Here is a 13298-nt window from a genome sequence, read left to right as displayed (position 1 = left end):
CTCCCTAGCAGGTGTCACTCTCTGTGAGAAGGTACATCCTCTTCTTGACCTGCCTCTTTTTTATAGGTTTCATCTGCTGGGTGTTTCTCCACTGGGTTGTCAAAGCTTTGCATTCATTCTACCATAGTGAAATCCTACGATTTCCTATTCAATCTGATGGTGGTAATCTCCAGTCTAAGTCGCTCTTACTCTCTCTCTCTCCTTGGCATTGTCTGCACACAGTTTTTCTTTAATTCAGCACTACTTTTGGCAAGCACATTTTTTTTTAAAAAATGGAAAAATTGTTTGGAGTTGAGGAGACCACAGGAGCTCAGTTGAGGGGAGCTGCTGTAACCGCGCACCTCCCGTCCCGAGTTCACCCTTTTGCATCAGAATAGGCAATCATGGAAGCTTCAAAGTGGAGGAGAAAACAATGCCAGCTGAATTGGAACAAAACAAACCACCCTCTGCCGGCTGAGCAAGACGCAGTGGTTTGCTAATGAATAAGACTGGCTTCCCCACACTTCCCTTTGCCTCTGGTAGCCACCACTTCTTGGTTTGATTTGAACTGCCTAATCCTATGCAAACTGTGGAGTGCAGCTCATGCCGCGGCACTCCTGAGAGAGCAAAAGGGTGACTAGTTGCACAACCAGTAATCCTCTACCTGGAGATTCAGCCATACCCTATAAGTGTTTCTCCCTCCCTCCCTCCCTCCCTCCCTCCCTCCCTCCCTCCCTCTCTCTCTCTCTCTCTCTCTCTCTCTCTCTCTCTCTCTCTCTCTCTCTCTCTCTCTCTCTCTCGTCGCTCTCGTTCTAGAAACACGAATAGCTTGACCCAAAATGACTTAGGCAGGTTCTTCCCTTGTTTCTTATGCTTCTTGGGCTTGTTGGAGGCTGATGGGATATGAGGGACGGGGGGAGCAGCCATAGAGGCGGTGCTGGGTAGGGGAAGGAATGGCGGTGGGGGTAGAACATGCCCACGTAGGAGAAGAGAGGTTAGATCTCTTACATCTATCCCCTCTTCTACCCCCAGCCAGATCGTATCAGGTGACCATATCAGCAAACCCTCGAGCCACACGGTGCTGTTGATGAACACCAGGTCAGTACAAAATAAGACTGCCCTCATCCATGATGTAATTCTGGATGAGGCTGCTGACCTGGCGTGCATTACTGAGAGGTGGGAGAGGAGGGTGGTGTTCCCCTCTCTCAGCTATGTCCGCCTGGGTACTCAGTCCAGCACCAAGGTCGCTCGGAGGGTCGGGGAGGGGGAGTTGCTATAGTCTATAGGAGTTCTATCTCCTTGACCAGGCTTCCTGTCCCTTTGAGAGAAGGTCTTGAGGGCCTGTATTGTGTGTTGGGCTTACAAGACAGACTGGGGATTCTGTTGCTCTACTGCCCACCCTGCTGTGTACCAATGGTCTCCCTGCCTGAGCTGACGGAAGTAGTCTCGGACCTGGTGTTGAGGACTCCCAGGCTATTGGTGCTGGGGGACCTCAACATCCATGCCGAGGCTGCTTTGACTGGGGCAGCTCAGGGCTTCATGGCTGCCATGTCAACCACGGGGCTGTATCAATGTGTCATCGGCCTGACACATGAGAAGGGCCATACCTTGGACCTGGTTTTCTCAACGGGGCTGGAAGATGGTGATTTGGATGTGGAGGGGCTGGTTATGACCCCATTGTCATGGTCAGACCACTTCCTGGCCAAGTTTAGTCTATTAGCTTCTTCTTCCCTCTGCAAGGGTGGGGGATCTATTAAGATGATCCGCCCTCGGAGACTAATGGATCTGGATGGTTTCCTGAAGGCTCTGGGGGATTGGTTGTTGTGGGTTTTTCGGGCTCTTTGGCCATGGTCTGAAGGTTCCTCTTCATAGATAGATAGATAGACAGACAGACAGACAGACAGACAGACAGACAGACAGACAGACAGACAGACAGACAGACAGACAGACAGACAGAGAGAGAGAGAGAGAGAGAGAGAGAGAGAGAGAGAGAGAGAGAGATAAAGAGGGCCCGTGAATGAGAGCACGTAGGGCCACCTTCTCCCCTCGTCTTCCAGCAAACCTCTGGGTCTCTTTTGTCTTATTGTCAGAATATGCTGCGGCTGCACAACGTTTATGTTTTCTATTGCTTTTCTGTGCCATCAAGTCACTTTTGACTTACGGGCAGCCTTGTGAGTTAGTGACCTTCAAAAGATCTTGTCCCTAAATAGCCCTGCTCAGATCTTGCAAACTGTAAGGGCGTGGCTTCCTTTTAAAGCCGGCCCATCTCGTATTGGGTCTTCTTCTAGCATGTTTTCCGCCACACCTTTTCTCCCCCACCCCAACCTGCCCGTTGCAAGGTGTGCTACTAGGGGGCATGAAAGAGGGCAGGAAGTGTGGCCATTACGTTTTTCTTCATGGAATTGGTTCATTAACCATCTGGTTCCCAAGCCAAGTGGTCTGCCAATCTATAATTATATGGGGTAACTGGGGGAATCCAATAAAAACGCTGCATAGGTTAGGCTGAGGTAGGGTGAGAGGGTGCAGTGGGGAAAATACAGTTTGATCCTCTGTGATTCGCACCCATTGAAATTTGATTTCCCCATTTGAAATTGCTATAGTCATTCGGATGACAATTTGCAGGAGTCAGTAGAATCAAAGACCTCCGTTTGGACAGAATTCCCACATCAGAAACTGCCCTAATGTGCTAACAAAGTGCTAATTAGCAATGCCCGCCTCTCCTTTAAAAAAAAGGTTCTCCTAAATGCCGTAGTGATAAAGTATTCCAGGGCTCAGCTCTAATTGATTTGTTTAAAATCAGTTTGGAGAGAATAGGTGCAAAGTTGAGGGGAACTGGCACAAACACCCCTTTTTATCAGATCAGGGGGATCACTCTGGGCAGAAGGCAGACAAAAGCATTCAACCCAATCGGAATAAATATAAGCCACCGGCTGAACAAAAAAGACGATTCCACAGTAGGCTTCCCCCCCCCCCTTGAGCTTTATGTTGTGTAGTCAGTGGTTTTAATTTATTTTATTTATTTATTTGATTTGTATCCCACCCATCTGGTCTATACAACCATTCTAGGCATGAATTTGGATTGACGTGTGCCCAATCCAATGCAGTTTTGCATGGTGAATGGCCAGTGTACTTGTAGTTGCTCCCTATGTTAGCAGTACCATGAAGCACAGGAATCTGCAGCGTAGCCCGTGCGTGGACCTCCTTTGTGGGGTGGTGACTGTTGATCTTCTCCCGAGCCCCCTTGTTACAGCAGGCAAGTCCTCTTGGACTGCAGTGCTCAGCTCGTTGCTGTTTTTAGCAGGTGCCGTTTAAAGGGGGTGGGGGGTGGGAGGTGGGCAGATCTCATGAAAACAGCCTGCAATAAAAATATTTCTTTCTTTGCCTTACAAAATGTTCTGCTGGGAAAAAAATATCCGAGTCTTAAAACTAGGAAGGTAATAGATGAGCCTGAGCCGGGGACATTTTAACAGCCAATATCTCACTTCTAGTGAGAAGGCTCGGAAACTGTGCTTTATCACCTGGGGGACCGGTGATGCCGGGAATTCAGGGCTGGCTTCAAAGAAGGGCGGAGAATGCCATTGGCAGTTTGGTGCTCAGGCGTGTTTGAGGCAGTGAATCAGTTTGCAGTGGTGGGACCACCCAGAGACCAGGCAGGCGAGTAAAAGACCAGGAACTTTGAGAACAACGGGTCCTCTAATTTCATGACTCTCCACAGCTGCTGGTACATGCCCATCATCATGGAAAGGGGAGAGTAAAGCAAGTGCCATCCCCCATAGACCTCCTGTGCTGGTTCGCTTCACCTTTATTATTTTCCAAGATGGAGAGGCAGGAGCTGTTCTCCATAATCCCAGAATGTCAGACACGTAAGAATGGGCTCAAGCTATAGGAAGTCAAATTTTGGCTGAATATTAGGAAAAACATCTTAACTGTTAGAGCAGTACAACAGTGGAACTCATGATCTTGGGATGTGGTGAGTGCTCCAGGGCTAGAGGCATTTAAGAGAAAATTGGACAACCATCCATCAGATCTGCTTTGATTTGGATTCAAGCCTTGAGCAGCAGGTTGGACTTGATGGCCTTCTAGGCCCCTCCCAACTCAACTATTCTATGATTCAATGACTCCATGATAAGAGAGAGGTACAGTATATAGAGTTACGTATGCAGTGGAGCAGTTGTGTCACTCAAGCCCTGGGCAATCCTCTTAAGCTGAATGGTGAAAGATTTTGTTGTTGTTTAGTTGTTAAGTCGTGTCCGACTCTTCATGACCCCATGGACCAGAGCACGCCAGGCCCTCCTGTCTTCCACTGCCTCCCAGAGTTTGGTACCAAATTCATGTTGGTCACTTTGATGACACTGTCCAGCTCTCTCATCCTCTGTCGTCTCCTTCTCCTCTTGCCTTCACTCTTTCCCAACATCAGGGTCTTTTCCAGGGAGTCTTCTCTTCTTATGAGACGGCCAAAGTATTGGAGCCTCCGCTTCAGGATCTATCCTTCCAGTGAGCACTCAGGGTTGATTTCCTTCCGAATGGAGAGGTTTGCTCTCCTTTCAGTCCAGGGGACTCTCAAGAGTCTCCTCCAGCACCACAGTTCAAAAACATCAATTCTTCGGCAGTCAGCCTTCTTTATGGTCCAGCTCTCACTTCCATACACCACTACAGGAAAAACCATAGCTTTGACTATGAGGACTTTTGCCGGCAAGGTGATGTCTCTGCTTTTTAAGATGTTGTCGAGGTTTGTCATCGCTTTCCTCCCAAGAAGCAGGCGTCTTAATTGCGTGGCTGGTGTCACAATCTGCAGTGATCATGGAGCCCAAGAAGGTAAAATCTGTCACTGCCTCCATATCTTCCCCTTCTGTTTGCTAGGAGGTAATGGGACCAGTGGCCATGATCTTAGTTTTTTTTTTGATGTTGAATTCCAGACCATTTTTTGCACTCTACTCTTTCACCCTCATTAAGAGGTTCTTTAATTCCTCCTCACATGGTGAAAGGTTTAGGACAGAGCAAAGAGCAGACCTTCTCCAGATGTTGCAGTCAGTGGAACCCTTTGGCACAAAGTGCACTGATGTCCAACTCGCTTACAGGGAGAAGTACTGTAGGCATATCAGCGGCTGTTACCCGTGATGTGTGTGTTATGTGCTATCAAATACCATCCAATGTGTGGTGACCCTGGTAGGGTTTTCAAGATATGTGAGATCTGTAAGAAGTGGTTTTACCAGTGTCATCCCTCCCCACTAACCACTGAGGATTTCCATGGCCAAGAGGGGGTTTTGAACCTAGGCCTTCTTAGTCCTAGTCTTTTGCTCTACCCACTGCGCCACACCAGCGCTCCTGATAGCTCAATGGACCTTCCAGGTATGAAAACCTTGTAACTTAAGACTTCTGGCTCCAGAGGACACACTGCCTACTGCCTTGATCTCCCACCAGGCAAGCTTCCCAGAGGTATCCTCTGGCTGTCGGACACTGGGTGTGAATCTCGCTGGCCTTTTGGCCTCTGCCAGCAGGGCTTTGCCCTCTATTCTGAGGAATTCATAAAAATGTCTTTCCACTGGGCCTCATTTTACAGCATGCCAGTTCTTCAAAGGGAATTCTAGCAGATCTTGATTTAGAAACCGGGGTGTTGCGTGCGTGGAGAGAGAGAGAGAGAGGGATAATCCTGGTAAACTTTCCCAAATACTGTAGATGCAAGCAAGAGCCAAAGAAACTTCTGCCAGAAATGTGGAAAAGAGAAACGGTAGCATAATGTGTAGTGCTATAAAGATTTTACCAGCTCTCCTTCAGGATGGTCAGCATAACTCACCCAGGGCGCCGCCACTCATGAGTAATGCTGCCTTCCCAGATCTCTGCCCATAAAACCTTTATATCATGGCAGACCATCAAGCATTCTTTTTTACACCGCTAAATAAAACAGCATCGTCAGCTTTAGAAACACAGCAGGGAGAAGGCGAGCCAGATCGCCATTCCACTGAGCAGCTCCGAAGACGTTTCCGGATGGCTGTTTTTGAGGTGACCCCAGCCTTTTCTCTAGGTTTTTATTCCCAAGACCCAAAGGATGTTCACAAGACCTTCATGGATGGAGTCCGTTTGTCAAAAATTTTGTTGTTTAGGGCCACCGGCCTTTACAATATGCAATGTGTGATGTAAAAGGCAAATCCAGGTTTTAAAAACATACATTTCAGAACTCCACAGAGCCTCAGAAAGTCTCTGTTCAATACAAAAGGGACACAGAGGTCTTGAGCGGCAGAGATTCTTTAGTAAGGAATATTGCGTGCATCCACAGAAAAACTGGCCTGGTTCAAAGTGTGAGGCTGAGATTCTGGACCTCGGTCACAGTTTTGGTCAATGGTTCTAAATAAAGGATCCCCTTAGAACTGCTGAATCATGGAGTCCATCCAGCCCCCGTCAAGGAAGTGCCACGGGGGAGGGGGGATCAACCTGTGGATCTCTGGCTCCGCAGCCGGAGACCTAAGCCACTGATCTCTATCCAGCAGTTCTGTAGGATGAACTGTAGGCCTGCCATAGAGGAGGATGCTTGGCACGCAGATAGTCCCAAGTAGGTGATTAGAAAGGCCTTCTCCTACGTATGTTTTTATTCATCTTGGCATGTTTGTTAGTTCTAGTTTTAATTCTTTTATTGTTCCACCCAGTTTAGCCACACACTGCCCCGAAATGCTAAATATGATGAAGGGTGGCATAAAAAATATTTTCACTGACTAAATACATCTAAAGAAACAGCACCCCAACTGCTGCTGGCAGAGAAGACCAAGCAATGTATAATCAAAATGAAACACCAGTGACATATTCGGAGTGAATCCAATGAACTTTCTATTACCTTCGTAGTGGTGGAACTTGAAAAGGACTCAAGAAACTAGTAGTGAGATAAAGCTATTAAAGTAGCCCGTCTGGTCAAAAATAGTCTATTTCTCTTGATACTTTAATTCGTTTTTAGTATATTTCATATATTTAAATTGAGTGACACTCTGATACAAATATAGAAAGAAAGAAAGAAATACATCTCTCTGCCTGAGGCGTGGCGCAGTTGCTCCCCGTCCACTGACCGGGTAATACTTTGCGAGATGATCCAGTGGTTGGGACCTGGAAGGAATAAGGCAATTTCCATTCCTGGTCTGCTATGGACAAAATTATTGCTGGTGATACACCAGGAAGGTCAAATGGCCCATGTGGCTCTCCATTTCATAACGGTGCTTCCATGTGGCCAGCTGTGTGCCTTCTGTGGTTCTGGGGGGACCTTTGGAAATGGATTAAGCGCTGCAGAGGGAGCTGCTGAAGAGTGGGCATGCATAGTGTGACAGACCCCCTTGTCAAGGTACCAGTACGGCTGCTGCCATATCCGTATCAAGAATCTAGTTGTTTTGTTTTCCATCAGAGACAGGGTTTTGAAAAGCTAATGGCTCTTCATGGCCTATTCAAAAGCAAGCTGCTGCCGAGTACTTTGAAATTAGCACTCTGCGGCTGTGAAGATGAAAATCTTTGTATTCTCACAGCTGGGATCTGATGGTTGTTGTGGGTTTTTTTCGGGCTCTTTGGCCGTGTTCTGAAGGTTGTTCTTCCTGATGTTTCACCAGTCTCTGTGGCCATGGGCATCTTCGGAGGACTGGAGTAGGACAGAGCATGGACAGAGTTCCTACTCCAGTCCTCTGAAGATGCTGGCCACAGAGACTGGTGAAACGTCAGGAAGAACAACCTTCAGAACACGGCCAAAGAGCCCGAAAACACCCACAACAACAATGAAAATCTTTGCTTTCCATTTGGGGTGAAGTTCCTAATCATTACACCTGTTAATGGAGCTTGTGGAGCTTGTGACTGCAGTATCTGGTGTATCCCAGGAGCCAGCAAAGAGAGAGCACATTAACAAGATTGGCATTGGTCAGCAGTCAGGGTGGGGGACAGTGTCTGGATTGTAGCTCAGGAAAGTTTGCACTGAAATGAGTTGACAAGTCTTAAAGGTGCCACAATATCTGTGTATGCGTGTGTGCATGCACGAGTGTGTTTGCGTTTAAAATTAAGACCAGAGTCCTTAAAAAGTCATAATTTTTTGTTGCTGGTTGTTGCACCTGGTTTCTTGCAAGTCGAGAGGAAATGGCCAGGCAGATATTTTTTTAAAGAAAAAGAGTAACTGTCTTCTCTCCCTCCCGCAGGTTGCCCGATCTCAAGGAAGAGGCATTTTTCTCTTCCGGAAGCTCAAGGATGTGATTGACTGGAGGAAGGTGAGATGCCTCCTTCTTCTGACCTCTCAAGAAGGGATTAGTTGGGAACAGCCCACCTTAAAGCTTTGCCCGGTGAGCAGCATCTTCGCATCAGCTGCGAGAGGCTGAGGTCCCTGTCTTTTTTCCCCCCTGTCCTGTCTCTGTCAGTTAAATCTGTATATGTGGATCATCCCCTCTTGAGCAGAGTGGTGGATCTGACAGCGTTTGATTTCCTCCAGCTCCGAGCGGTTGTACTATGTTTGCCGAAGAGCGGCCGGGCTTATATGTTGCAGCAAAACCCACAACAAGACTTGTGGCACCTTTGACGATTAACCAATTGCAGCATGGGCTTTCATGAGCTATAGCTCACCTGTCAGGTGCATGAAATTTTTACCTGCCCTGCAAAACAGAGACACCTGTTTGGCCCTTGGGAAGACATGCATTTTCCTCTCACCTCTTTAGTTTCAGTTCTCCTCCGACCCTCCATTTAACTATACGCACACACATATATTGGTGCACCACATGACTTTAATATGATGTGCGTGTGCTGAAGACCACAAAAACGGATGGCACAATAAACTTACTGTTCCTTAAAGTGCCACAAGTCTTTATCATTTATGACACATCTTGGCTTCTACCTGGGAAACCTCAACGACTCAGTATTTGGAAATTCTGCACTGTGGCTTCTTTGGCCAGGGAAATCTGTGAATTGTCTCTGAGAGGATGCTGAGCATATTGCTACTCTCTCTGCATAGCTCCCCCACTCAGGATCTTAGTTCAGTTTAAATCCCATCTGACAGGCTGAATCTTACAGCAGTCACAATGAAATGTAATGCTTCCTCTAGAGCCGCTTACAAGTTTTGGCAAGTTAGTCCTTGAAGGTTCGGAGAATGATGCTCCCCTTCAGGGTATGGATGATCTCTGTATCTGGCATCTGGAAAGAATTTGCCTCCTGAAATCTAGACTTGTTTTGCTTATGTTTGCTTTCAACAATATCATGAGACTCGGGTTGATTCCATGTCCAAGGGCATATTATTCTGTAGCATTTCCATGAAAAGCAGGCTGCTTATAGAATGCCCCACAGGACTTCAAGCACTCTCTGGGTGGTTTGCAGTTTAATTATGCAGGCTACACACTGCCTCACCAACGCCACCAACAGCAGGTTGGGTACTCAATTTACCAACCTCAGAAGGATGGAAGGCTGAGTGAACCTCAAGCCAGCTACCTGGGATTGAGCCCTGATCATGAACAGAGTTTTGGCTGCAGTTCTGCAATTCAACCACTGCATCAAGAGGCACATGATGTACCAAGTCTTTCATTGTAGCACACGGTGCTACAGAAGTGTGACCAGTTGTGCGGTTTGAGCCAAATTGCATTTTGATCCCTTCCATGCTTCTAAATATCTCTTTTGCACGCTATAGACAAGCAACAGGAGCTGTGAAAAAAGACAGTATTTTGCCCAGTGTGATTGCTAAATCAGAGCTGAGAAAATGTGTCCTTCCCTTAGTTCTGCTTGGGGAGAAAGGCAGGATGTAAATAAAATAAAGCAATAATGACTAATACATCCCTTATCCCCGATATAGCAATCAACCAGACTCTGAGGGTCAGCAAGAAAAAAGTTTAGGAGAAACTGGATACAAGTTCAGTTCTTCCTAATCTAAGCAAGTCACCTGATTTCCCCCCCCCCCACAGGATGGTGTTCGCCTCGATGACCAGAAGGATGAAATTCCAGTAGAAAACTACGTAGCTCAGCGCTATATTGAGAACCCATATTTAATAGGAGGTAAGTTCTCGGGTGATAGTCACCCTGCTCAAGCGTTACAGAATGCAATTTCCTCAACATACTCAGAAGATAGCAAGTGGGCTTCCCCCCTTCTTTGCTGTTTCTTTGCACGAAGGAAAATCAGTTTGAAGAGGAGAGGTCCTTGCTGAGGCTGTACATGCCAAAGTGAAACTCAATTGTCCATGTCCACGCTGTCCCGTTGTTTCCTTCACAGGAGCGACGGGGAGTCTGAAGACAAGGGAGTCTTGCTCATGCAGAGGGTCTTCCATGCAACCCCCTGTTTTCCAGGGTTCTTGCAGGCAGGTAGAGTCTGACTGCAGACAGAAAGGTCTCTCTTCATTGCTGCTTGTGTGAAGAAAGCAGCAATGGTGGGAGGCAGGATGGCGGGCCCCCGGTAAGCCAGTTGAAGAAGCCACATGCTGTGATGCCAGAACAGCACCAAAGGCAAGAGGGAAAGAGTAGACATCATTGTGTGATGCCCATTCCTGTCACCTGCATGGAGACTGGTGGCTCATTCTTCGGCAGAAAACAGCAGGAAAGCCCCAGAGTCCCTCCACATTGCGTTGTCAACTGCCCACGATGGATAAGCGCCTAGCCAGTTGGAGGGGAATGATGTTTGCAACCCATCAGTGAGGCAAGCCGTTATATTTCTACTGTTTCCAACTTCGTACTCCTTGCTCTGTGACTTCCCTCCCAAGTTATCCGTGCCTGTGATCTGTTGGCACAGCTGTTTTATCGACTGCATGTGGCAGTGGTGCAGACCTCACAGACAGTGAAGCCTTCTGTCTAATTTGGCGTTATCCCTCTGCGGAGGAGACTGCCTCCCCGCAAACAGGAAGGGTTGCGGAGCCCCAAGGATGATGAGTGAACGGGGGAGAACTCCACGTTGCGTTTGGAGAATGGAGCCCTATTGGCCCTGGCAGGAAGGTCGCTCCTTTGCTTACAGGATTGTTTCCCACTGCAGACTGGGTTCGAAGTGTGTCTCTCAAGGAACACTGAATGATGGGATTCATAGGAGTGCAGAGCCGGAAGAGATCTCAAGGGTCGTATGTGAAAAACTGTTGCTTGGCACAGACGACTACAATAGAGCAGGCCCACTGAATCAATGGGGATTCCATGAGCTGGCTCCTCCCAAGGTTCCACTGATTCCATTCGTCCAACTCTATGACTTTCCCATTTGGAAGAGACCCTTGTCCAGCAGGCCCAGGCAAAGAGGCAGTCCTGAAACCAGCAAAACCAGGGAGCGGAACAGGGGACAGATTGTATTGGTCTTCAGTGTAGAAGGGAGAAAGATGTAAATGGCAGGGTCCCCCAAGGATCAATATTTCGACTAGCTCTTCTTAATCTGTTCATAAATAAAAGTTATCAGTGAATGGTGGGATGACTGGGTTTGTTGATGATGATGATACATAATAATTTATGATAGTTAATAAGAGGTCCAAGGGGATATCTCCAAACTAGAGGAACAGATATTAAAATGGCATACAGTATAGTGTTCAGTATAAGTGAACTTCTATATGCCAGTAGCTGAGGAGTTCTTCTGAGCGTTCAGCCTGGAGGCAGGCGGTGCAGCATGGTCTCCCCCAATTTGCAGAGGCGCTTGTTCAACAGGATGAGGCAAAGAGTCTGTCCCAAAACCAGCAAAATCGGGGAGCTGGACAGGGGACAGACTGTATTTGTCTTCAGTGTGGAAGGGATGGTCACTCTTGAATAGGCCTCCTCTGCCACACTAGACGCTGTTCCAAGACCTCTGCTCAGAGCACTTGGCCATCATCTCTGGAGACTGAAGGATGCCTAATCTAAAAATGACTTTCTTTAACAGTAACTCCCAGGGAGATTTGGCCCATTTGAATCAATGGAACGTAGGGAGCAGCCGGCTCGCAAAATCCCCCTTGATTCAGTGGTTCTAGCACTATTTGCTATGTTAAACAAGTTATTGGCTACAGAGTCCAACACATTCTGGAAGCAAGACATCCACAACTCAAGCATCCAACTGGGGATGATCATCCCACCTATGTTTACGTGCCTCTGGTGAAGGAGAGTCTGCCACCTCCCAAGGCAATTGTTCCATTTTAGAAAGCTCTGATTATCAGGATGTTTTTAATATTTAGTGTAAATCCACCTTCTTGTAATTTGAATCTCTTGCTTAGGATCTACCTTCTGGAGCCCCAGAAAATTTATTCATCTTTTATGTGCCAATTCTTCAAATAGTGAAAAATGGCAGTTATGCTTATCAGAATGCTTCCCTATTGACAGAAGGAGAAGGATTGGGAAATGACATTTTGCAAAATATGTCAAAGTTAAAACAGAACAAAATAATAATGCCGTAAGCGCAGAGGAAACTCAACATTACAATGAAAACCTCAAGGAGATGCTTTAATACAGAGAGAACAGAATAAATACAAAACTGCAGGAGGAGAAGAGGAGGAGAAGAGCAACCCTAGCCTTGCTGAACCCCAAAGAGCCGCTGTAAGCAGGCGTCGGTACAGGTTCAGAGCCTGCAGGGTCTTCTCATCCGCTGAGATATTACTGAGCTTCCGGGGTCTTCCTCTCCTCTCGCAAGCAGACGAACAGCTGCAAAGGGAAGATGGGGGGCTGGCGAGATCAGCAAGGCTGCTAAGAATCTCTTCTCTCCCAGCCTTCCAGATCTCCCAGCCACGAGCCACAACATTAAGATCATTTTAAACTGTTCCCATCATATATAAAATTATTCTGTTCTACTGCTGTGCATTGAATACACGGAGAGCTGCTGGAAAAGCTATGAAGGACAAGTGGCACACAAGTAAAGGGGTGACCATAGTACCAACCGCAATTATGGGCTCTACTGCTATGCCTTTTTCTTAGCCTGGTTTCAGAATTCTATTTCCCGTTCTTTCTTCTTTGTCTCTTCCCCATCATCCTGATGTACGTGGCCCTTAAGGGCTCCATCCTCAAGTGCTTAGAGACCATTGTCCTGTGTTGCTGGCTGGCCCATAAGGGATGGGGCAGCCTTCCATGGACTCACATTGCTTTCTTTTACAGGTCGGAAGTTTGACTTGAGGGTCTACGTCCTCGTCATGTCGGTGAGTGAGTAAAAGTGATATTCCCCCACCCCTGCCCGCTCTGATGTTATGGGTTATATCTGCGGGGAGGTGTTCAGCCTCTCACCCTCCTGGCTTCTCTGTCTTCCAGTATCTCCCACTCAAAGCTTGGCTGTATCGCGATGGCTTTGCTCGGTTCTCCAACACGCGCTTCACGCTGAACACCATCGACGACCATTGTATCCCAACTGGTCCTCACTCCTAGTGTGCGTCGAAAGGGGACATCCCTTTCCCGGGGCTGGGGGCAGGGACCTT

The 13298-nt window shown here is 47.4% G+C and overlaps 2 protein-coding genes across 6 annotated transcripts in view; one reads left to right on the top strand and one right to left on the bottom strand.

The window, feature by feature from the left end:
- Positions 1-13298, bottom strand: part of LOC144588812 (uncharacterized) — an 856730-nt gene that overhangs the window by 56827 nt on the left and 786605 nt on the right. The window lies entirely within an intron of this gene.
- TTLL9 (tubulin tyrosine ligase like 9) overlaps positions 1-13298 on the top strand; it is a 45373-nt gene that overhangs the window by 22443 nt on the left and 9632 nt on the right. For 3 of the 5 annotated variants that reach the window (XM_072996617.2, XM_072996616.2, XM_078392253.1), the window contains 4 exons: positions 8133-8273; positions 9873-9963; positions 12985-13025; positions 13135-13222. In XM_072996617.2, the coding sequence (XP_072852718.1) occupies positions 8133-8273; positions 9873-9963; positions 12985-13025; positions 13135-13222 (361 nt within the window). The remainder of the gene's footprint in view (positions 1-8132; positions 8274-9872; positions 9964-12984; positions 13026-13134; positions 13223-13298) is intronic. The other 2 variants (XM_072996619.2, XM_020807865.3) reach the window with 1 other exon arrangement.

Source organism: Pogona vitticeps, chromosome 4 (assembly GCF_051106095.1).
Source record: "Pogona vitticeps strain Pit_001003342236 chromosome 4, PviZW2.1, whole genome shotgun sequence".
In the NCBI taxonomy this organism is placed as follows: domain Eukaryota; kingdom Metazoa; phylum Chordata; class Lepidosauria; order Squamata; family Agamidae; genus Pogona; species Pogona vitticeps.
Note: the sequence above shows the minus strand (reverse complement) of the source record. Positions and strands in the feature narration are given on the sequence as shown.